This window comes from Nannobrachium achirus (assembly GCF_963921795.1).
Source record: "Nannobrachium achirus genome assembly, chromosome: 18".
Lineage (NCBI taxonomy): Eukaryota > Metazoa > Chordata > Actinopteri > Myctophiformes > Myctophidae > Nannobrachium > Nannobrachium achirus.
In genome coordinates this window covers 35,976,681-36,001,885 of record NC_137825.1, presented here as the reverse complement: position 1 = coordinate 36,001,885, position 25,205 = coordinate 35,976,681, and the positions used below count along the sequence as shown (strand labels likewise).

Genomic DNA, 25,205 nt, shown 5'->3' with positions numbered 1-25,205 from the left:
ACAGACAGATACAGATATCTCCATATTTGAGCATAAAAGGACATGGGCAAACAGATGGTCAATACAGGTCCTACAGAGATCTCCATATATGGGCATAAAATTGACGCAGACAGATAACTCCATATATGGGCATAAATGGACACAGGCAAACAGATGGTCAAAACGGGTCCTACAGAGATCTCCATATATGGACATAAAATGGACGTAGACAGACAGATATCCCCATATATGGGCATAAATGGACACACGCAAACAGATGGTCAAAACAGATCCTATGACAACAGGTATAATGGGGTTTGCATTAAAGGGCGGGGCATTCATCCTCTATTTACATTGTTCCCGAGTTGGCCAGGTTCGGGCGGAGCTTCTAGTACAATATAATTGGGGACACCAATTGTGTCTGCAATGTGACATGCCACCAAAATCAACTGATTTAATTAACTGATTTGAACCCATTAATGCATTTGTCCCCAAAGGTGTCCTGATACACTACAGTATCTCTAAAACATACATACATTTTACATTGCCTGAGCATTGAGCAAGTGTCAAATGAAAACAAAAGCTGGGTGTGTACAGAGCATTGCAACAACCTTACACCACTATTAAAACAAATAAATACTGTTTGGAATAATAGTTATAGCCTACATAGGCATTGGTAGCAGTAGCACTTGCTTCGTAAAGATTTTGAAGCAAATGGAAGCACTTTCTCTCTCGATCTCGCGGGCGCGCGCACACACACTCTCTCTCACACACACTGTGTGACACACACGGTCTCTCTCTCTCACACACACACACACGCACGCACGCACACGCACACACACACGCACACGCACACGCACACACACGCACACGCACACGCGGGTCTCCGATCGCTCATCGCTCATTGACTGGATTAGAGCGTTTGTAATGGAAAAGGGTGAGCGAACCTGCCACAAATGTGTGTGTGTTTTACGACAGTAGTGCTGTCGTAAGAGTAGGTGGCTGTAGCATGCGTCATGTTACGTCGATCGCCGCCTACACTGACTGACCTGAATATCTATCACATATGAGGAACACAGCAATCTCTTGCAAGATAATGCATTTCGGAGCGATAACAGCTGACAGTTCCAGTTTCCAACGACGAGCCCACGGGACCGAGGCTGCTGTGTGTCAGATGTGAGGATGATGACAAGACTGTCTGTCTAGGGACGTTGGTTTCGAATGCACAGGAGGATCACCAAGATCGCTATCGAAACTGGACCAAACAGACCCTGTTGTGGTTTCGGAGGGTAATCATTTTGCTGTCCTTCCCCCCTCGCGGCTCTGCAATTAAACCTGACTGGATATTATCTGGATATATCTTCATCACCCCCTCTTGTCATCAACACCACCATTATCCGAGAGAGAGAGGGAGAGAGAGAGAGCTTCAAACATACCGAGCAGTGTTTACGTCTCTCCAAGCGAGGAAGTGGGATGTGGCTAGAATGTATTTATGCTGCCGTTCAAGATATGAAAAGCATTGAATCAGCACTGCTTTGGGAGCACTGCTTCATCATTGTGCACACTAGAGACTCGTCGTCGCCCTGCTCGGGTGGGATCGGGATCAGCTGCAGCCAGGGGAACGAGTGCTGTCGCCGGGGTCGTCGCTCGGGGTTGAGCCTGTCCTATGAGGAGGGGTCCTCAACCTCACGACACCACCACAGGTTTATAAAGTGTGCGGGGCTGCTATCTTCACTGGTGACGTAATATCAATATGTGAATCTATAAATTCCACATCAGTTTATTTTTTATATATATATATTTTTTGGTGGGGGGTGTCTAGTCAAGTAAGAGCTTGTTTTGTGCGAATGTCAACTCAGCATCAAGTGATGATGGAGTCGTCTCTGGCCCTGGGCAGACTGGAACTGACCCCCAACAGCCCCACGGCGGTGGGGGTCAGCCTGGGGCCACTGCTCTCCTCAGGGGGCTCCACGCCGGCCAACGAGAAGAACGGCCAGCCGCCTCCTCCTCTTCCTCCAGGGTCTCACCTGAACGGCTGCGTCCCGCTGTCTCATCAGGTGGCAGGGCACAAGTTTGGCGTGGATAAAGTAGGTGAGTCAGTTCACCTGATGTGGGACTTCTCTGTCCCCATTGAGTTCTGGATGTAGAATGAAATCTCTTGTGTTGTATGTCTGTTTCTCACACTTTTACATTCCCCTTAACTCTGACAGTGTACAAATGGAATGTCAGAGTTACAGACTTGTATGTGGTTCCATTTGTACACTGTCAGAGTTGCAGACTTGTATATGGTGCAGTTAGACCCCGTTAAAGGATCCCACAGAGTCCCTGGAATCCAGTTTGAGGAACGCTGTTCGTTTAGTTGTTTCACTTATTATTAGTCGTTGTCAGAACCAATCTAGCAATAATGTCATTTGTGACTGTTATGTACACTGAAACTCTGTTACTGATGGACACATTAACGTTGGTTGTTCTTTTCTATGTAACAGCAGTTGCACAACTGCACATCTCTGTCAGTTGATTCATACATTCACACACTCACAGGAGACATGGTGATCAGTGACTCCACTGTGTGTTGAGCTGCTTGAATTGAGAGGATTACATTGTGATCAATCAGTAACTGATGTCAGGTTCAGTACAATCGCACCTGGATGAGTCATGGCAGTCAGCAGCTGGTCAATGAGTTACTTGACTGAATTGGGACACACGTGTCTCTGTTTCTCACCAAGATGCATCCAAATCCACTGGGTTTAAAACGTGTTTTCAGAATGGTCTGTGCTTACTTGCCTGGGCCCTGCCGGAGGGCACCCATATATTACTACTAGTGTTCTATCCTATTAGGTAGTTAACCTCATTCCCATGGTGTCACTGCCGCAAGTGTAATTACTCCCTGATTACACACCAAGAATGACAAGAACAGTAGTCAAATGCACTTCCTGGAATGATAGGAAATTCGCAGTATGAGGGGTCATCACCAAGAACCAGTTTTAAGGCCTCTAGGTGACGGGTATGGCTCAATGGCTGGCAGGCCAAGACCTGTCCATCCACAACATTCTTTATGGCCTTCACTGAGTAACAAGATATTCCATTTACCTTGGCTTAAGATGGGGAAAAATATATCTATAAATTACAAATTACAAGGCATAACAGCAACGATGACATGTCTTGTATGCTGTATGTATACAGTACACCAATCATATGTAACACAATAATATGATTCTGTGAGATCACACATTCACAAAAGATTCTGGAACAGCATACACAATTTCAACTTATTTATGACTTGTTCGTGTCCTTCCACTCTCCTGTTTTTTTCCCCTGTCAAACAAAGCAGCAATGTCAGTGGGAGTAATCCATAAAACCAATACAACAGAAATGTTGTATATTGAAATGTAATATATTTAACGTGATGGACATTTTGGAATTATCGCCATGACTAACGTTGTCCTTCAAGGTGGATAAAACAAAAACGTCAAATAGACCACTAAAGTTTAATCAAATAGGCAGATACAAAATTGAGCCCTATAGCTACAGAATAAAAACCTCAGTGTTTGAGTGTACACATTTATCCAAAATTGTACACACTGAATTACAAATGGAAGAATTAACACAGAGGAGTTTCTGCATGAAATCTCCTTTCTACAAAGCTGCTGCTACAGTATAACCAAGTGTAGTTGTAGAACCAGTACTGGAATCCTGTTTATCTTGTAATGCCACTCTTTTACAATGACACCATGTTGTGTCCATAGCACTTAGACTGTCCCACTGTCCCCTTCCCTAGTTGTCATAACAATATGGGCCTGAAGTGACCCAGAAAACCTCATGGAGCTTTACTGTATCTGTGGGTAGGTAGGTACCACACTACAAGGGCATTGAATTGACCTGCCTTCAATGCCGCCAACGCACCACAACAGGCAGCTCCACCCCTTAGCTCCCTTAGAATGCAAGTGAACTGGGAAGCAGACGCATACAGTATGACATGTATGTCTGACCGTGTCCTAAGGTTTAATGAGATATCGTAAGGAGGCATGGTTTACTAAATTAAAATTCCTCTGCTGAAAAATCCCCACCGCCTAGTTATTGCGACCGTAGGGAGCAGTTAGTATCAAAACCTCCGCCTCATGTCAGTCAGTCACACTTCATCTCACGCTCCATATATGGCCGTCCTTGTCGCTTTTAGGCCCATATACAGTATATGGAGATCCCTGATGTCATCAATATTAATCCCATATCTGGGAATGCACATATACACTATTATATGGACATATTGTGTGTGAATCTCATGTGGTCTCAAGGACGAGGTAGCTTCTTTTACTAGTATTGTTATCGCTTATTCAGTAGAGTACATTCTTTGTTATGGCCACAACCTTAAGTGTGATACAGTATAGCACAACTACTGTAGTGGGTTCCCCAACCTGCTCCTCAGGAACACCAACCAGTACCTAGTTCATTGTTCTATTCTGCCAGGAGATTAATTGTGTTCCCCTGGTGTCCCAAGTGTAAGACAAAGTCCTTAATTACGGTAGTAAGTATACCTAGGACAACATGTGAATGCAATTAACTTTCTGTTTGGATGGACGCCAATAGTTCTTAGGGTTATTATGATCCTATTAGAGAACCACTGCTCTACAACCCTCAAGTCACGTGCTAAAAGCTGTCATGGACAGTTTGAGGTCTGAATCCACTGTGGTGCGCAGTCACCAGGAATATTTGTATTGTGTGCTTCTGGTTGCCTTTCAGCTGCTTATATGTTTTAAAGTGAGTTGTAAAGTGATATTTGTAGGCTCAACGGAATGAAAAAAACGCTGAGACTGATCTTGATTAGCTTGTCAGGTTTTCTTCAGTCCTTGTCGGGAGTGAAATGTGTATTTTAGGCCATTGAAACAGATGCTGATTGTGTTCATTAATTTTGTGCTGATTTAACGCTGACCCCAACACCCATGCTGGATTTGCATAGTGCTCTTAACAGTGGAATGCATTGCATGCATTCTGGACACCTGTCTCCTCCTTGTCTCAGACAGAGATCTAGTCTAGATCACTGTTTCCCAAACAGTGGGTCGGGACCCATATGTTGGTCGCAGACCAATTGTTATAGGTCGCGACTCGCGACTAAACACCCCCTTTTTTTTTTTTTGTTGCCAAAATTGTGCTATGTGTGCCAAGAGAAAAATATAGGACCAGGCAGTACCCAGTACCTTGTACGACATGCAGTTACAGCAACCTGCTGAAATATCAGTTACCCTGATTATGCCTAACATGTTAAAGACACAAAACTGTTGCAGTGTTATGGAATTGGAAGTGCTGCTCCAAACTTTGTTAACCGAATGACTGAGTTAAGCGCTTACTGACTGTTGGGTTGGCTAACTGATTGACTGACCAACTGATTGCTTGGCTGAATGATTGGCTAACTAGCTGGTTGACAGGAAGACAAACGGGTCAGACGTCAGACTGATAGAACTGGCATAACTGGAATACAAATGTTCAGATATGACACCCTCTTAAAAATCTTTCTCTCCAGGCTTAAAATCTAATACAGGGTATGTTGCCTGTCTCCCCATCCCCATCTTCTCTAATTGACCAATGTGAATTCAATAGGTGAAATAAATATGGCTTGCTTTTCACTCAATATTTTAATATTGTGCTTTGGAGAAAAGCACTATAATTAAATTCCCAGTGTTTACCACTTGCCATTTTACTCTAGTTTACCGACTGATTTATTGAATGAAATATAATAATTGTAAACTACAACCCGAGTACAGTTGTACTGTCTGTTTTGTTGGCAACACTGTTTGACATGTCAAAGACGTATCCAATGAATAATGTATGTTATGGCTTCCCATTACATCTAGGATCAAATAGAGAAAAGTGGGTCAATTCATTGAAAAAGTAAAACACATTCAAGATGTTATTTTCCCGTCCTTTGCATCTGACATTGTCTTGCTGTTGACTAACTGAATGAGTGACGGACACGTTTCTACGCTGCAACTTGATTACTAAACTGACTGTGTGTGTGTTTGTTTCAAGGAAGGAGAGAATGCTCAGGCTTAAGCTTAAAGGTTCTTGCACTCTGGGGGCGTTTAGTTTGTGCAATTAATTCACATTCTTAATCTTTTTCGTTACGACTGTGCCGCTGGCTCGACAGTGTTTCGTGGCGCTTAACTGTTGTGCGATAAAGCATAAAGGTGTCAGCCTGCTAATAACTTTGTGCAAAGCAGGACATTCAATGAGAGCTGGATATATCTTACACTACACAGTATATCTGATTTAACAGTGCCAGGGGGCTTACCAGATGTGCCAGAGATTATGGCTGTCAGAGGTGGTCTGTACAAATAAACTATTATATTTGTATCGAAAACAAAGTGCTTTGCATAAAATGAAATAAAAAGAATAATGCCCTTAATTAAACCAAAATGCTGAATTAAATGGGCCTTTCGATGATTTGAGTGAGGCAGCAGATGTACATGGTTTGCATGGTTTAAGTGTTCAAGGTGTTCTTTATTTTTACATGCAGGTACATAAGAGTGAAATTCTTCAGTTCTGGTTCATGGTTTGTTTATGTGCTGTGCTTGTGTACATGTACTAGCATGTGTTTTAACTATGTCTAATGTATCTAGCTATAACTGTAATTTAACACACTGTGGAATACTAACACATTTTTATTTACAGAATGGCCTGTTGCAGTTAGTTACAGAATGGGAGGCTTACTTTCATTCTTACCTCGTGCTGCCACAATTTTGTACTGTTGGCTATTGAGTAACTATACGCCTAAGGGCACCTTGAAAAAAAAGTTTGAGCATTGCTTGCTTATTTTTCTTGGCATTCAAACGGCAAACTTCTGATCACTTTATGTGCTGTTTTCTGCGTTTCAGGTTTAGGGATGGGACGATAAGCGATATTATCGTTTATCGTGATAAATAACACTCACGATAATCGTATTGTGGAGATTTAATTTATCGTGATGTCGTCCTCCGTCATGCACTGTTTCACCTTTTATTTGCCCAAGCTGCATATCCGATACCATTTAAACCCTCTGTAATTGGTAAAAGGTACTTATAATATACATACTTGATACAGTCTTCTTCCATTCTCTATCAAATGTCTTTGCCAAAAAATTGCCGATCTACACAACGTGTCGCGCTGCGACGCGTTGTGATCTTGTAGATCCGCTATTTTTTGGCAAACGTTCCGCCCCAAGATAATGGATTTTGATTATGGCGATATCATAAATCGTGATTTCTTTTGTCACAATAATCGTGATATGAAATTGTCATAACGTCCCATCCCTATTCAGGTTACCACCGCCTGAGCCTCTTCTGTGTGTTGATATATTGTGTGTGCAAACATGCTAATCTTGTATGGTTGCATGTTTGGTTTGCCTGTGAGCTGCCCGTATGTGTGTGTGTGTGTGTGTGTGTGTGTGTGTGTGTGCGCGCGTGTGCACGTTTGTTTTTGTCCTATAGAGAATCTATAGAGCAACCAAAGAGTAGACTAATCCTCACCCTCCCTGGTTAAATCCAGTCCATATTTAATCAGCCGTGGTCAGCCCATGATGATGTAACCAGGAGAAACACGCTTTTCCTTACAGCGTTTCTTCTATATGTATATACGTACTTCTATACAGCACTAGCTGTAGGCTTAGTGCAAGGGATGGCAAGAGGGAGAATAATGAGGCTCCACATTGAGCTACAAGCCTTTTGCGGTAAAGCTCAATTGATGAGCACTGCCTATTGTGTAAAAAGTTGAAAAATATTTACAGAAAATGTGAAATATCTTTCTTTTTTACATGATGACCCATCATGTGAATGTGAGCGCTGTACCAATTTGACCATCAACATTAACAAAGCAAGAATGCTGATGGAATTCACCCTCGCCTTTTTGTAACTGTAAGGTTGCGAGTCAAATGACCCTTGTCTAATATTAAACAGAAAGAAAGGGACTGACCAGTATGTAATAACAGTCAGTCCCTTTAATAATGTGTTGTAGACTAACATATATTTGAGAGTTTATGTTTGTAATTAATTATAGCAATTGTTTTCTTTCTTGAGGCAAAGTCACTCATGCTCATAATACTGTACAGTAAATGGCCATTGATATAATTATTCACACCACTGGCTGATAATAAATGTAAACTTAAGTGAAGAAGAGAGATTACGCTCTGACTCTCTCTTTCCCTCTCTCAGCTGGCAATATGATGGGCTTTAGGGCAGAATGTTTCTTTGTAGCATCCTACAAAGACACATTTTCTTTTCTTTTTTCTACTCCCGTTTAGTAAATGGCCGTACCGTACATGTACTGTTACTCCCTACTTCCTATTGAACCAGTTGCAAAATGCCTATTATTCACGGATGACAATTATTTGTTTTGTGAGTGTCAGAGAATGTCTCTTAGTTATGCTTCTTTCCCCACAGGCCACCCTCCACCCTGGATTTTATTGCTTGGTGGTTAAAGGTGTGGCCGTATTGTGTGTTTGAAAAATGACATTGTCTAGTCTTATTAATTTACGTGAAACATTGCCTGAGCTGTGTTGTTGTTGCAAGCATTTGACACATTTCCCAATTGGAAATTCATCTTCTGTTTTTTAAAAGAGCCACTAAGCTCGAATCAATATCTGTTCATAGCATTACCTGGTGTAAATAAATGAACTCAAATTATAGAAATAGTTTTACTTTAGTTTGTTTGACTTGAGGATTGCATTGTAATGAATGTGGTCACTTGGCTTTGTGAAGATGCAAGGAAAGCATAAAAGTGGGCTTCTTTGGGGTAGAAATTAAACAGACTTAAACCAAGTCCGTAATTCATCACCTTACCAGGAAGCCTGCCAGAACTCTCCTTCCTGGCAGGGTGGATAATGTTGGTTGCAGGTGGTTTGTGCTCTCTGGGAGCAGGGGTGCCATGATCCCAACTGTCACTGGACAGTCCGTGTGTCAGTGCATGTCACAATGTGTTTGTGTATCAACCACTTTAATCCTGGCGTCGCAATTTTGGGCAAGAATACTAAATTCAAAACAAATTCGAGTGTATAGATTGTCTATTTCTGAAATACTGTAGAAAGTGTTTGTGGTTAAGTGGTCAAATGGTAAGTGGTTCAGAGTCGGACTGTAAAACCAGTGTCATCTCCAGGGGAACCTTAACACCACAGTGTTGTACACCAGTTCCTGCTTGTGTACACGCTGACCCATAGTCTCCAAGGACAGTACGTTACTTGGTTGGAGTACGAGCAGCACTCAACACTGACTGTTCGTGGCAGCAAATAAGGGCATAACATTTACTTGTTTGTTTTTTTTGTTCTAGGTATTTTACAGCATCCGGACGGAACCGTTTTGAAACAGCTTCAGCCACCACCGAGAGGCCCGCGTGAGATGCAGTTTTATAGCATGGTAATAGAAAGAAAAAAAAAGCTCACAGATGCAGTTCTCTTTCACGGTTATGTAAACATTTACAGACACAGAAACGTACAGAGCTGTTGAGTTACATATTAACATGACAGCCCATTTTTTTATTTAAATTACTAAAATAACAGTGTACACATAATACAGTATGTGCATACACTGAAATGAACAGTCTCACACACACACGCACGCACGCACGCACGCACGCACGCACGCACGCACGCACACACACACACACACACACACACACACACACACACACACACACAGGGTGATGTATCTGTGATGTAGGCTACTACTCAAGCATTGTTTGGTTTAGGGCTTAGAAAAGCTGTTAGCCTCAGCAGCTCTCATACATACAACAGTAAGTCACAGCATTATCTCTGTGTATCTATCTCTCTGACCATACCACTGGAATTCATTCTATATGTGGCCCAGGGCATGTATAATAAGACCGCAAATATATATTTATACAATATACTGTATATAAATGTACTCGGCACCTAATAAATTGGTTTAGACTTTATACTTATAAATATTAAAAACACGTTACGCCACCAATGTGGTTCTCCTACATGTATTTGGACATCATCAGTGATATTGTTGCAGTAATTGCAGTATTTAACTTCCCTTTACTGTTTGTGTGTGTACTTTTGCGTGTGTGTGTGTGTGTGTGTGTGTGTGTATTTGTGTGTGTTTTCTAGGTGTATGCAGAGGACTGCTGCGATCCATGTTTATTGGAACTCCAAAATCACCTGCCCAAATATTACGGCACCTGGTCTTCTCCTGACAGCCCCAAAGGTAACAGAACCTGTTTCATTAGTTTGTGAGTCTGTTTTTAGCCCCGCTAGCGGAGCTCTAGGGAAGCCTGGTGCTGCTGCTGCGTTCGCACAAGCGGCAACAGAGCTACGAAACGGCCAAACGTGGCCAGCTGCTTTGCTGCAGAGTCACCATTGAAGTGTTGCTCAAGCCACACTGTGTAAATACAAAGGGAGGGGCTAAATGGTAAAGTCAACTGGCTAATGGAGCACTGAACAAAGTTGAGACCAACTAAATTTAAATTTTGTAGCGTGTCATGCCCGTCATGCAGTGACAAGTGTTGAGTTTCACTTTGTAGCTTCATGTCGCTGGCTTCCATTGAAAATTGAGGAATACTAATTTTGTGTAATACTAATCTTATGGCTTTTCCTCTAGTGGCATCCCTTCACCCCATTTCTAGTTGGGTGTAAGTAGCAGCACAGACTGTCGCTGGTAATGGGTCTTTAAAACTCTTGAGGCCCTATGTTAACAGCGGAACTTTGCATCATAGCGCACTCTTTTAAATTTGACTATCTGCCACAACACACCCTGAATTAGTCATGGGTGTGTTTTGGGCATTACATTAATTAAAACAATCAGATTGTCGCCGGCTACCATCACCTTTGAGAACGAGCTATGCCTGGCGTGAGGCACAGTCCTACTTAGGTGGCGGAGATGCACAGAATGTTTTTCTATTGACAAAACCGATGTCATGCATGAAGTGAAAGCATGCAAGCTTAGCATCATTAATTATGTAATGCAATCTAATGTAATGATGTCAGGAGACGCAGAGGCGAAACAAAAGCTCTCTCTGCTCAACCAAACATCACATGGATACGAGAGGTGTCCAAAACGAACAACGAAATGAGAGGTGTCATTGCATCAGGGGGTGGCCATACGGAATGCGCTTAGTGCTGGGCGCAATGTGGCATTGCAGTGCATTGCACAGGGTGGAATATATGGCCCTAGGTCTTGTGTGTCTCTTTGCTTACTTATGTTTTTAGTTTTCCGCCCTTTGACTTATAAACACACTTGTTTCTTTTGACCTCCTGCAAACCCACAAGTCAAATACCAAACTCTAGTACTTGACACCTGCACAAAATCATCAGTGTTAAATTATACTCTGAGAATGTACAAATGTAACCACTTTGTTAATGAGCAATCAGCATTTTACATTGTGACTATTACTCCCTTTTTCCCCCCTCTTTTTTGCCTTTTGCCCCCTTTTCTCACCAATTCAATCGTTATGCCAATTAGCCAGTAGCTATGCCCCTCCCCTAAAAGCTTTTGTCCAGTGCTAGCTTAGCAACCGGCAGCTTGCCAAAGCTGTTGCCAAGGCAAACCTTGGCAAGCAGGAAGTTATTCTAAGTTAGCATTGGACAAAAGCTTTTTTGGGAGGGGCATAGCTACTAGCTAATTGATTCCTCCCCACACACATTTCTGTGTTGTCACTGCTGTCGTATCATGTGGGGCAGCATAGCTCAGGGGTAGAGAAACCGTTATTAGAGCACGAAGGGTTCCCGAAGGGTTCCCAGTTCGAATCCGGGCTCCCCCTGAGTTAATGTCGAAGGGTCCTTGGGCAAGACTCTGAACCCCACATTGCTCCCGGTGAGCAGGTTGGTGCCTTGTATGGTTTCCTCCGCCACCGGTGTATGAATGTGTGCGTGAATGGGTGAATGTAATGCACAATCTCTGTAAAGCGCTTTGGATAAAAGCGCTATATAAATGCACCATTTACCATTTATCATACTGCCTCACCTACCAGTGAGGAGCCCCCACCGGGAGGACGTAGAGCCTTCGTCCTACTCCTCCCGCCCCAACACTCCCTGCTGACAGATGCCGCCCCAGCCCGTAGGAAATTACATGCAGTGCCAATTATCACCATACCTGCCCGGCTTCCTTCCCCCGAACACAGGCCAAATTGTTTCTGTGTATGCTCGACAAAGCCGGATGCACCGCGGTCGATTTGAACCCACCGCGGGCAGCTACTGTACCACCGCGCCACCCGAGCGCCTACTAGCGTGTGATAATTACTACTGACGCACAAAGGTGATATTTCTGACCGAGTGGTTTTCGTCTCTTCTCTGATTCAGACCTGTACCTGAAGCTAGAGGATGTGACGCGTCGATTCATCAAGCCGTGCATCATGGACGTCAAGCTGGGCCAGCGGAGCTACGACCCGTTTGCCTCGCAAGAGAAACGAGAACAACAGATCAGAAAGTACCCTCTGATGGAGGAAATAGGCTTCCTGGTTCTGGGCATGAGGGTGAGTGGGATATCGTCGCCCTGGTCTCGATTATTTGTGGAGAATAAAAGCCACTTCGCTACGGTCCTGCTTTCGTTCTGTAAATATCGGTCTAAAGAGGAACATACCAGGCGTTTTCAACAAATAAACTCCAGTCCTAATGGAAACTGAGCGAGATTTATAATCATTCCACTCCTAGGCACAGTATTAGGCTGGCTATTATATGAGTAACATTACCATTTTTTCCCCTGCCTTCTTGTGCCATTTGTTTTAACACACGTTACAAATGAAATGTATTATATTTGTTATAATTATTATTATTAATTGCAAAGCTTGGTATACATTTTTTTACAATCGCAATAGTTGTTTAATGGCTCATGATCATCACCTTGGTTTATTATTGACATTCTCCTTTCTTTAGTTTATTCATTTTTCAAGTACTTTCATACTATAACTTAATGTTATTCCAGTACCAACGTGCCACATGTACCTACAGTACAAGCACAGAAAATAGCAGATCTACAAGCCTACAAGCTTGTAGATCAACTATTTTTGGTGTGCGATACTGGTGCGCAAATAATATAAATCACCTTTTACTTCTTTTCAAAAAACCAGAATTAATTTCCCAGTATTTTATCAAGTAATATTCTTAATGAGTTAACGCCTGGTACTGTGAGACACGGAGCAGCTGAGCTTGAGAACATTGCTCTGTTGCACATCAGTGATACAGTAGCTGTAAGCGGAGGGGAGGACAATACTCCCACCTCTGACTCAAACATTCCCAGCTGGCCTGGGGTTTTGAACTGCCTTTTGATAAAAAAGAAGAAAAAAGAAAGAAGAAAAAAGAAAGAAAAAATAATAATAATAATACAAAATGTATATTATACATACATACATACATGTACAAAGAGAGAACATCCAGGATAGTGAGAATGACAGAGATAGAAAAGAAGTTGCGGCATTTGAGGCATTACATTTAGTTTGACTCGGTTCCACAGATAAATATTGTGCTGCGAGCTTGTAGATTGGCTATTTTCACAATGCTTGCCTCTTCTTTCATAAATAAGAGTTGACAATTTGGCCATGGTATTAAAACGGTCTTAATAGTCAGTATTTCATTATAACTTTAGAAATGTTGGCTGATACCCTGTATACACTTATACTGTATGGTATGTTGGTTTGTTTACTGTTGAGTGAGAAAACAATGTTGCGCACACATCAAGCTAAGCTAATCAACTGGGGTCCCGACCCCCAGTTTGGGAACCCTTGCACTAGAGGACTAGGAGAGATGAGATCTGAGAAAGAAAGGGAGGGCCAGAAAGCGATGATGTGGAAGAGGAGAGCTGTAGGGATCTTATCGTTGTTGGGACGGAAGAGCGAAGGAATTTGGAATCACTTCCATCAGTTTCCATAACGCTCATCCCCATCATCAACACTATCTGCCTCCTCCCTGCCCCATCTCTCCCACACATTTTGGTACGCACACATAAATACGGAAATCTTCCACACTAGAGAAATGAAAATTAATTAAATAGAAAGAAAATAGCAATGATCGCTTCAGCTCACACTCGCACACGTCGCACACGTGAACACCACGCTCACAGGGGCGCTTTTGCCTCTGTGAAAACAATTGGGGGCTATAAATAGATCAGATATTGCAATTTTGATGCAATTACAGAGCACATTTGTGCATGTTGTCTATGGTGCTAGATTGTTTTAGGGTTATATAGTGCAGGCTCGCTACATTGTTGTAGGGTTATATCGGAAATAATATTTGTCATTTTCATTTATTAATCATAGACTGGTTAAAAACGTGGTTATATGTATAAGCTATATAAGGGTTAATAAGGATGTAAGTTCTGCATTTGCATGAAACGTCATGCTTGTTTTGAGTTTAATTACTAAGTTGGGGTCTAATGGGCCATCCAACACCAAGCGCATTAACAATAATTAGATGAGCGTCCACACTTGTGTTGTGGTGACTCTGCCCTCCACTTGATTTAGAACGATTTCTAAAACCATATACAATAGTTATAGTTGCTTGGTGTGGACAGCCCATAAGAAGGTTTTCCTCTGCTACGGTGTACAGTATATGAGACATTGTCAGCGCAAGTAGAAGCGACCAGAGAAGAAGAATTTAAGAATATGACAAGGACGTATTTCAAGTGCTTTCTTGAAGAAGTCGGCAACAGGTCGTCCTTTGTATACGGTAACACAGAGCCTATTCCTCAAAGGCCCAAATAGTGTTTGTCTTACGTCAGGCGCTGTTAATGACAGTGACTGATTGGATGCTTGGGTCATGACTACGAGGTCCACACCTTCCGTAAACCCACTCGACTATGTGTATACCCATGGTTAAGTGCTATGACATTTACCCATAATGCTTCTCCTTGGGGCCTTTACACGTTCTTATGTAATTAGCCACTGGACTTTGGCTCCATCGGCTGTGGCGAGTAAAGACGGTATCTACCATTTTAGTGGACGTTCTACAGTACATACTGAGCTGTGCTTTCATCTGCCCACTAAACTCATTCTAACAGCAAGAGAAACAGATCTGTCGTACAGCCATTTCGCAATCACAGTAAATGAACCCAGATTATCTATCGGCTATAATCAAAGCATAGCTATATTCTCTGTTTATAAAAATAAAAACAAAAATCAAAGATCAAACCCATTTGATGTTTAGTGGCAAGCCCAGCTTCTTAAAAACAGGGAAAAAAATCAACCTGGTGTCCCTATTTTGGACATTATAGACAGAAAGAAAATAGCAGATCTGATTTAAACAATGTAGCGTGAGGCTATTTCACATATTTGTCGTGTATATATATGTATATAGTATATATGGTTTAAAAGTGTTAAGATTATTTTCTAGTCTGTTTTTAGCTTTCACTCAGACAGGTGGCCGGGCCCATGGTCTCTTATCTGCCTGGCACACAGAATGGAAAATGTCTCGTGCTTAGCTTGTTTGTTTAGAGAGAGGAGACTCATTAGTGGTAATGACGTTTCTGATAAGGAGGTGATAAGAAAGAGAGAGAGAGAAGCCAAGGCATCAAAGACACATACTGTACTACCCACAGATTACATACAAACACCCAACATGAGATGCTAACATGACTAATAACCAGAAAATAAACATTCCTATCTGCGGGTTGAAGTACAGCAATGTGCAAACACAGACAACAAGAGAGAGACTTTATTGTGATTCAGATAAACTACAGGCAGAGAATGTGAAAACCCATGATATGGGGCTTTGGGTGTATAATGTTATTTCCCCACTAGATGGAGACATTGTTCCATACCTCTATATAATATGTTTATGACAGTTGATGCTTGCAATCCTTAAACTTGATTGATGAGCCATAGGTTTAAGGTTATTCTGCTTTAAAGGTATTGTGAAACATGAGTAAATGATTCAAATGTAACAAATAGAGAGAGGTTAGCCATTAAGCCGAACACAAATAGTATTTCCTACCACTCATTCCCTAATTGGTGTTTGTTTTACACTGGCTCCATCTCCAAGTTGTTCTCTCTCTCTCTCTCTCTCTCTCTCTCTCTCTCTCTCTCTCTCTCTCTCTCTCTCTCTCTCTCTCTCTCTCTCTCTCTCTCTCTCTCACACAGAGAGGAGCATTGACAATTATATGTACTGTGTGTTATTTTCATTTGATAATGTATTGTTTTTCAGGTGTACAAGGTGTGCAGTGACAGTTTTGACTCCTATGATCAGCACTATGGAAGAGGACTGGTTAAAGACACTATTAAAGATGGTATGTATGACTGTGTGTGTGTGTGTGTGTGTGTGTGTGTGTGTGTGTGTGTGTGCACATGTGCTTCAAAACCTCTCCAGGTGGTATGCTAGTGAGTGATGAGTTTGATACAAAGTGACGTCTGCCAACATAATATAATAATGAATACCAGTAAGACGCCTTAGGGCGACAAGCAGGTCGTGCCACATTGATGTGGACATCAGGGATCTCCATATATGGCATAAAATGGAGTTGTTCCCCTGGCATCACAGGGATCTCTCAAACGGCCATCATTAATATTGACTAGAAGCTGGGCCGCCCTTCGGGCGGCCCAGCGTCTAGTCGGCGACCTGGCCAACTCGGGAACGATGTAAATAGAGAATGAATGCCCCGCCCTTTAATGCAAACCCCATTATACCTGTTGTCATAGGACCTGTTTTGACCATCTGTTTGCCTGTGTCCATTTATGCCCATATATGGAGATATCTGTATCTGTCTGTCTGTCGGCGTCCATTTTATGTCCATATATGGAGATCACTGCAGATATAGTTCTGGGTCCATTTTATGCCCATATGCCCATATATGGAGATATCTGTCTATTTGCGTCCATGTTATGTCTGCCCCACCCTTTAATGCAAACCCCAATATACCTGTTGTCATAGGACCCGTTTTGACCATCTGTTAGCCTTTGTCCCCACCCTTTAATGCAAACCCCAATATACCTGTTGTCATAGGACCCGTTTTGACCATCTGTTTGCCTTCTGTTAGCCTTTGTCCCCACCCTTTAATGCAAACCCCAATATACCTGTTGTCATGTTGTCATAGGACCCGTTTTGACCATCTGTTTGCCTTCTGTTAGCCTTTGTCCCCACCCTTTAATGCAAACCCCAATATATGGAGATCTCTGCACACACAGTACCGGTTGCGGAAAACTCTGATGTCAGACTTTATGCCCATATCTGGAGAACGCGCGTGCCGGTGGGAAGAAGGGTTCTCGAGATACGCGGATTACATACATGAGATTTTGTGTTGACTCATGTGGCGTACGTGATGTCAGAGCCTTTTATGAAGTGATGTCACAATGACTCAGCGCTTGCGCCGATTTCCTCCGGAACAGCCTGATGTCAACAATCAGCTCCGCATAAGGAGATTCCGAACGTTTCGCGCCGGTTTCGGAAAACCGCGAGTCGGGTCGGGTCGGGTCGAGGCCCGGCACTGCACTCCGCGCGGCGGCGGGGAACGCGCGTGCCGAATCTGAAGCCGGTGGGACGAACGGTTCTCGAGATACGCGGATTACAAACAAACAAACAGACAGACAGACAGACAGAGATTTGTCGCATTTATAGATAGATGACATCAGGGAACTCCATATATGGGCATAAAAGGGATTCTATTAGTGTGACATCACAGTGAAGCCAGAGCGTGATGTCAGAGGCTCTTAAAATGATAGACTAGGAAATAAAATGCAGAAAATGAGAAAAGTGTCCTGTAAGTCCATATGGGCTGGGCTTCCTTTGAAGCATGACACTTTAATAGAACATCAGTCCATCATGCAGATAAGCAAACAATGCATTAAAAAAAAAGCTTAAAATGGGGAGGGGGCATAAGAAAGGAAAGAAAATTAAAGAATGAAAGAAGATAAAGTTTCTCTCTTCCTAACTCCTCTACGCTTCCCTTCCTTGCTTGCTCCTCACTCCCTCCCCTCCTATTTTTCTCGCCATCTCCACTTCCTTCTCTTCCTGTCCTCCACCAGGACTCTCCCAGTTCTTCCACAACGGCGCAGGCCTGCGAAAGGACGCTGTGTTGGCCAGCATCCGCAGGGTGCGGCACATCCTCCGCTGGTTCGAGTCCCAGCGCCAGCTGGTCTTCTACGCCAGCTCCCTGCTCTTCGTCTACGAGGGCTTCTCCTCTTCCCCCACCTCCTCCTCTTCCAGCTCTCCCTCCTCTTCGTCTCCTCCGTCCTCTCTTCCCAGCACCCCCTTAATCAGTCCGCCCGCGGAGAACCCTGCGTCAGCGGAGGTCTGCGACGACGGGAAGGGGAGGCTGGGCCGTGCGGCTGGAGAGGAAGAGGACGCAGAGGTGGCCGAGTACAACAACAACAACATCCGGGTCGCCGTGCCCCTGGACTACAGCCTGGCCACCATGTACGCCAACCACAGGAAAGGCGGGCATCACGATCACTACTGTGCCAAAGGGCAATTCCATGGTAACGGAGACACGACAACGACGTCGAGTCCGGGGAAGAACGCCGTTGTCATCGTGGCATCGGGCGAGGAAGACAATTCGCCGTGGAAACACGTGGCCGGTAGGCGGCCGCAGCCGAACGGGAACGGCGTCCGATCACAACTGGAAAGCGAGGAGGAGGACGACGAGCAGGAGGGGCGGTGCGAAGGCGAAGGGGAGACGGAGCGGCGAGCGACAAGGAGGGACGCGAGCAAACAAAAGAGGGACGGAGGGAACGGGGGAGAGGAGGAGGAGGTGGAGGTCCGGATGATTGACTTTGCGCACGTGTTCTCGAGCGACAGCCATGACCACGGCTACATCTACGGCCTGAAGCGCCTGCTGGCGGTGCTGGAGCAGATCCTTCACGAGTCCTCCTAGGTGTCTCTCTCAAAGACTCCCTTCCGTGTCCCTTCTTGCCCTCCTCCTGCTCTCGTTCGCCGTAGCCTCCTCTCCCCTCTGGCCACGATAGTTCTGCACGAGACTTGAGTATCTCAAATGCTGTCTCTCCTCGTTCATTTTTCCCCCATACGCTGTCTTTGCCCTCCCTCACCCCGTTTCCCCGTCTTTGACGTCTTTTGTTTTGGAACAGCAAAGGACAGTTTTTGTTTAAATTCTTCTCAAAACCCCTCTGAGCAGAAAGAGGAATGAAGGAAATGGGGGGGGAAAAAGAAAAGAAATCTACCATAACCTCATCTGTTCATTTGATGGTCTGTCAATGGGGTGTTTCAGTCAGAATGTGAGCGTGATTGCGTGTGTGTGTGTGTGTGTGTGTGTGTGTGTGTGTGTGTGTGTGAGACCACTTTGTAACCATAGGGGAGGTAATAAGAGTTGGCTAGTCTCTTTTCTTTGTGATCTGCAGCAGTATATGCACTAATCATACCCATGAAGGCATTACAGCCATTCACTTCAAACAGAACACGTCCTCGACTGCTGGTTTACACATGCTCACACTACTGTACCACTGGGGTCTGGATGCAGCACTAAAGGTCCATTCCGTAAAATGGATTGAATTGAAATTGAGACTGATGTCCGTCAGCTGATGGGAAGACTTGCTTTTCACCATTAGTTGCATCATTCTCCTGTTAAAAAAGTATTTAGATCGTTAGGCACTGAATTTGATTTGAGTGAAAGTGAATTTAACTTAAAGGAGTAGTTCACCCCCAAAATGACTTTTTTCCCCTATTGATTACCCATGCCATGGAGACTTGAGTTCAATAATATGTTTTCGTATTTGTCGCATTCCTAAGACAACATTTCTTTGAGTACATTTGCCTCCATTGATTCCGGATGGGGACCCAAATGCATTTGGGTCTAATTATATTCAAATTATTGTGTTAGGAATGCAACAAAAAACTAAAACTATTATTGAACTCAAGTCTCCATGGTGTAATCAATAGAAAAAAAGTCATTTTGGGGGTGAACTCCTCTTTTAAGGCCTACACTGACAACCGACCACTATGGTGCACTGCAGGTTGTTTAGCAAGTTACCAGCAGTTAAAGATGGCATAGTTAATTCTTTGGAGTGTATTTTCAAGTTTTTACTTTTTACATTACACTCTTGTTGAGGTTTATGGTTGTTGTTTTTTTTATCCCCGTCGAGTGTGCAGATAAGTGTTCAGTGCCTTACTCCAGGACACGAGGCACCTTGATGACTACAGTATGACCTTCGAGTTATGGCTATGGTGTGTTTTTTCTAATGAGTGGGCCACTACAGCAACAGCCTGTAGTACATAATTACTAAAATATAGAACTACACAATAAGCTCCAATGAAATGCATCCACACCTTTTAAGAGTTTGCAGTAAATCAGCTTTGACATTCTGCTGTTAAGGGTAATTCAGACCGCTGCTATTTTTCTCCTGTTTTGGTTTATACATACAACAGTGTCGCATGCTGCACATCACACTGTTATAAAACAAAATATAAATCGGGCTTAAAAGCAGGTTCATCTCGTTGCGAATCTCCTGTAAGTCTGAACTAGGCTTACAAATTGACTGCTACAGTATGATGGTCAAAAAAAACGTTGCCTCATTTTGACTTGGGACAATAAACAGTTTGGTGAGCATGTATTCAAACCACTATGTCAGAGGAAAGTTCTGTTTTAAGTTGGGTCATTGTTTCTTCACAATTCTTTCTGTTTGTGTTGTTTTGAACCACTACAGGTATCTAACTCAGGTAAATTCCTATAATCAAAACATATTAGTTGTTAATATTAGTTATCATTACCATTGTTATTGTTCAAACCAATCCTCATCCAACCCGGGTTGCTCACAGTTTTGTTTTGTACAATTTACTAAATGTTATTGCATTTTTAAATCTTTATTTCCCCCCATAGAATATTTTCCCTGACCTCTTGTCAGTATTGATTCCAGAATGGTTGCTGGTGTTTTACCACAGCTGTTTAATCATTTATGTATTCTTGCCAAATTGCCTGCCCTTTGAGATTTGTTTTCTTAATCTGAATAAGGCATAATCACCCTACTCCTAGCTTGACGGATAAGGTCGACATATAAGTTGTGTTGCTGCTGTCATGTGAAAATCCTAGTGATTGATCTTTTTCCTTTAATTGATACTGTAGTGTAGCTTATTAAATTGGTCCTGAGAGCTGCTTTTATGACAACAATCTAACAAACATAACAGAAAAAGAGAGATAGAATGCTTGAGAGATGAGAAAAGGAGGACATGATTGACTGAATGTTATTTCTGTTTTGTTTTGCTTGGGTCAAATCTGCAGAATGCCAAAGTACTGACTAAGTGTAAAGCAAAAGTGTGCATTTGTCATTATGCAAAAATATATACAAACATCGTATTAGCAATTTTGTAATTGGTCACTTGCTGAAAGATTCGTTTAGACTGAACAAAAGGCAGTTTTCTCCCTTACCTCAGCTGAGTCATGATATTTTGATGATTTCAGAATTGGCAGGATGGAACACCAGTCATGACTGAACTACTGATAAAAATGCACATGAACTTTGAACGTCGCAAAGTCTAATCAGGAAAAAGTGCGTGTTCATAAAGCTTCAAAAGGACCCTGTGATTAATTTTTAATTAGTTCACTTTGCTTTACCATAACCACTTCAGCCCTACAATGAATGGAGAAAATAGTCCACTTTTATCATGTTATCTTTGAGCGTTCACTGCCCAAGCTGGTCACAAACCTTGAATTTATTTTGATACAATATGCACATAATATGCTATTCCTCTTATGCAGCTTGTAACATCAGTATAATTAACAATCTGAGAATCTTTTTTTTTATCAGTTATATGTATGGTTTTAATCTAATCTTAACCAAAGGACACAAATTTATGTTTTTGTTTCCCGCTGACTTACTGATATTAATAAACTTGATTATTTGCTAGGCATTGGAATCATCGAGGTGAAGTGTTTACAATGTTTAGAGAAGAAATTATTTTTTGCCCTGTTTTCTATCACTGCCTTATTTCTGTCGAAGATGTCCGTTTTATCCATGTTTTGAATAATTATTGAACATTTTGGCAGCTTTGTAAATCTGTTCTCATAAAAACCTCCACCCTGTGTTTTATCATTGCAATACAGGGCATTGTTTAGTTCAACAGTCGGTTGAACATTCAATCTGCATACATTACACAGCCTTTATACATTTTGTGTTTGCGATTTAAAATTAGGCTATGATACATGTGGTTTTGATGTAGGTGGGCAGTTTTACATATTTCTGTGACAGGCCCAATGGCAAATATTGCTCACATTGCTCAAAGATACTGAGCAATGTGGCGTTCTGCCATTTTCACACCTAGAGAAAAGTTTAAATCTTTCAAATGTAGCGATGGCAGCAGTACAATGCCAGTATCAGTGCATCTCCAACATCTTCGCGTCAGTTATGATTACAATGCAAACGAAGATCACCCGCTAGATGATTAGTCTGATTGTATATTTCTATAATTAATGATTATATTGTTTACAACTCAACTCATTTTCAAAACCAAACATGTCTTCATAGCTCTTGTCATGGCCAGACATTTGGTAACCTATACCGTACATGTACTAAGGCCAGGACTTTATCTTCCTTTGCTGGACTGTTTTTGTTTTTTGATCTGTAATGCACTGAAAGACTAATGGAATAACCAATATGTAACATCTGTTCTGTTTTGCTTTTCTGTTAACGGAAAAATAACTAACCAACCAGACCAAGAAGGGAAATGTTGGGAAGGATATTAGGAAACAAGTTGAATCAGTTTAATACATTTCTGTGATATAATGGGAATAACATGAAAGAACAAATGAAAACCAACTGATTTTAAATGTATGAGTGAAGGACTAGTGAGTTGGAAACAACTTGAAACATTTATCCATTTGATGTTTAGGAATGGTTAACATGGATATCGATTTAGGCCACCGTAACCCCCAACATTTTTCTTCTAGGCTGACTACACGAAAGTGTCTTTATGTAATGTCTGAATTGAAATATTAAGCATAAATGCCACAGCCCGTTATTTGTGAAGCATAATCTCATTGAGCAGGTGTATGCTTGTTTCCATGATTATTGTTTTTACACAATGCCATTATGAAATGAAATAACACTGCACTCCTGCTAGAAGGGGTTTGTGTGATCGCTTATCATCTCTTGACAGCAGCTAGGAAAATGTGAAGTCCACAAAACCTTTTTGAGAAATTGTCTGTTGGCCTTGCTGTGCGAACCAAACTAACAAGACCTGACTAGTCCTGTTTTGCTGTGGAAACAAATCTGTATGTAAATGTGTTTTTTAAAGAGAGCCTGAATTTAGACTGGATTTAATACAGTATATTTGACAAATGAGCCTAAAGTATAACTGAGAATATCATCTGTGTACATAAGGAGCATAACTCTAAAAACATTCTCTGCTAAAAGAAACCTTACTTATTTTTGAAGAATAAAACGTAAATGTGTTCATGAACAAACTAGGTGTTTTCTGGAAGCATAGTTTTAATTTACATTTCAAATTGATACAGTCAGTGAACTACCATTTCAACAATACTGTATATCTGCCTTTCTTGAAATACATATATTGTATAACAGTGGTTCTCAACAGGGGTCCCCACCACAGATGACAGTGAGGTGACTCAATTTATGGAATTTTAAGACCTTTTTAATACCTACCCATTATTGCACAGAAGGTAACAACTATACTATTAAAGCTGGTCAGACATAGCCAATTTGCCATAAAAGAATCGAGGCAAAAAGAGAGGCTTGTAAGGGAGGGGGGCAGTTAAAATATGATTATTTTGAGGGGTCATGGCCTGAAAAGGTTGAGAACCATTGGCATAGAACACCATGGGAGTAGTATTAGGCAGGATGCGCTCATTAATGTGACTGTAAGGTCATCAAAATAAAGTTAAGAAACCTCCAAATAATGACTTTGCACCTTGACCTAATGAGAAACTCATAAAAATGAGTTAATTTATATCAGAATAATGTCTTAGTAGGCCTATCTCAAATAATGAGAAACTCAAAATAATGAGAATCCTTATTAACACTTGAGATACTATCCCATTATTTTGAGATATCTTAGTAATTCTTTTGAGATACAAACTCATTATTACAAGATAAAGCATGTCATTATTTAGAGATAGTAAGTCATTATTTTTAGGTTTCTAATTGATTCACAGAAGCCAATTTTCTCATGTCGCTTTGGCAACATAACAACTTTTTTGCTGAATATAAATTAAGCGTATCAATCCATAGCTACACAGCTGTTCTGAGAGGTTACATCATATGTTTTGTTTCACTGACGTCTCAGGCTTCTACTGGACACACACACGGACACACACACACACAGCGGGTTAGGGGGTTATACTATATGTTCAGATTTAAAGAGGGTTGATGATTGCCCTCCCTCCCCCCACCTCTTACACTCTCCTTTAAACCTGTAGTTCATTTATTGAATGGTCTTCAGGTTACACAGCTGGTTAAACTCTCATTGTACTGGAAAATGGTGGACAGGCAAATTTAAACAAATTACGGATTCAACTCAATATTTTAATTGTACATTTATACCATCTCAAATTGCCCTGTGTATATAATATAAATATATATATATATATATGAAGATATAATTTCCTAAATATACTTTTGTGGGCAAAGACGTCGAACCTGAAGTTCATCATACAATATTTCTAAAATGTACAGGATCCAGTCTATTAAAGCTATTATCAATTACACACTGTCCCGGTTTGCAATTTTGGGCATGTCATTTTAGGCATAAATGAAGATTGCGACTTTTCTATAAATAGCTGATCTAATCTAAGTAAATGGTTTCAAAAACATTTGTGGTTAAGTGATCAAGGTCCATTACCAAAATTTGGTCCAGTACCAACATTTGTTTCAATTTTGTACTATCAATCATTTTACAATGTGAGTGGGTGTCAAATGGTGGATATACTGTATCACTTTGAAACAAACGCAGTATGATTTTGCCCGTTCAGGAACTACAGGGTAAATACTATGTAATTCTAAACATTGACACAAAATAAAACAAAGGTGTGTTGATATGAAGCACAGCTGGATGCATTAAGACATCCCGTGTTATTTTTTAGAGTATATTGTCTCATATCGTCAACATGGAACCTTCTAATGTTAACTTTTTTTGTAAATTACATGTACAATATGTAGAAGATTCAATAAACAGGCTGTATATTTGGCAGATGAATAACTATTATTACTAATAAAATATATTCCCAATAACTGATCCCCTTCTTGTGCGTGTTTGATTAGTCATACATTTTAATTTCTGCAACACCATCTCATTAGCAAACGTACAATGGATAAGTATAGTACAGTAGGAGCACATATACAGTACATACTGTATATTAACAATA

At 41.6% G+C, this 25,205-nt stretch overlaps 1 protein-coding gene across 1 annotated transcript; it reads left to right on the top strand.

The window, feature by feature from the left end:
• Positions 1 to 1,061: 1,061 nt before the first annotated feature.
• On the top strand, positions 1,062 to 25,106 carry ipmkb (inositol polyphosphate multikinase b). The gene is made up of 6 exons (XM_080748290.1): positions 1,062 to 2,070; positions 9,268 to 9,353; positions 10,070 to 10,166; positions 12,257 to 12,429; positions 16,091 to 16,172; positions 17,905 to 25,106. The coding sequence occupies exons 1-6, from the start codon at positions 1,827 to 1,829 to the stop codon at positions 18,750 to 18,752; spliced, it is 1,530 nt and encodes a 509-aa protein (XP_080604416.1). The 5' UTR covers positions 1,062 to 1,826; the 3' UTR covers positions 18,753 to 25,106.
• The last annotated feature ends 99 nt before the right edge of the window (positions 25,107 to 25,205 follow it).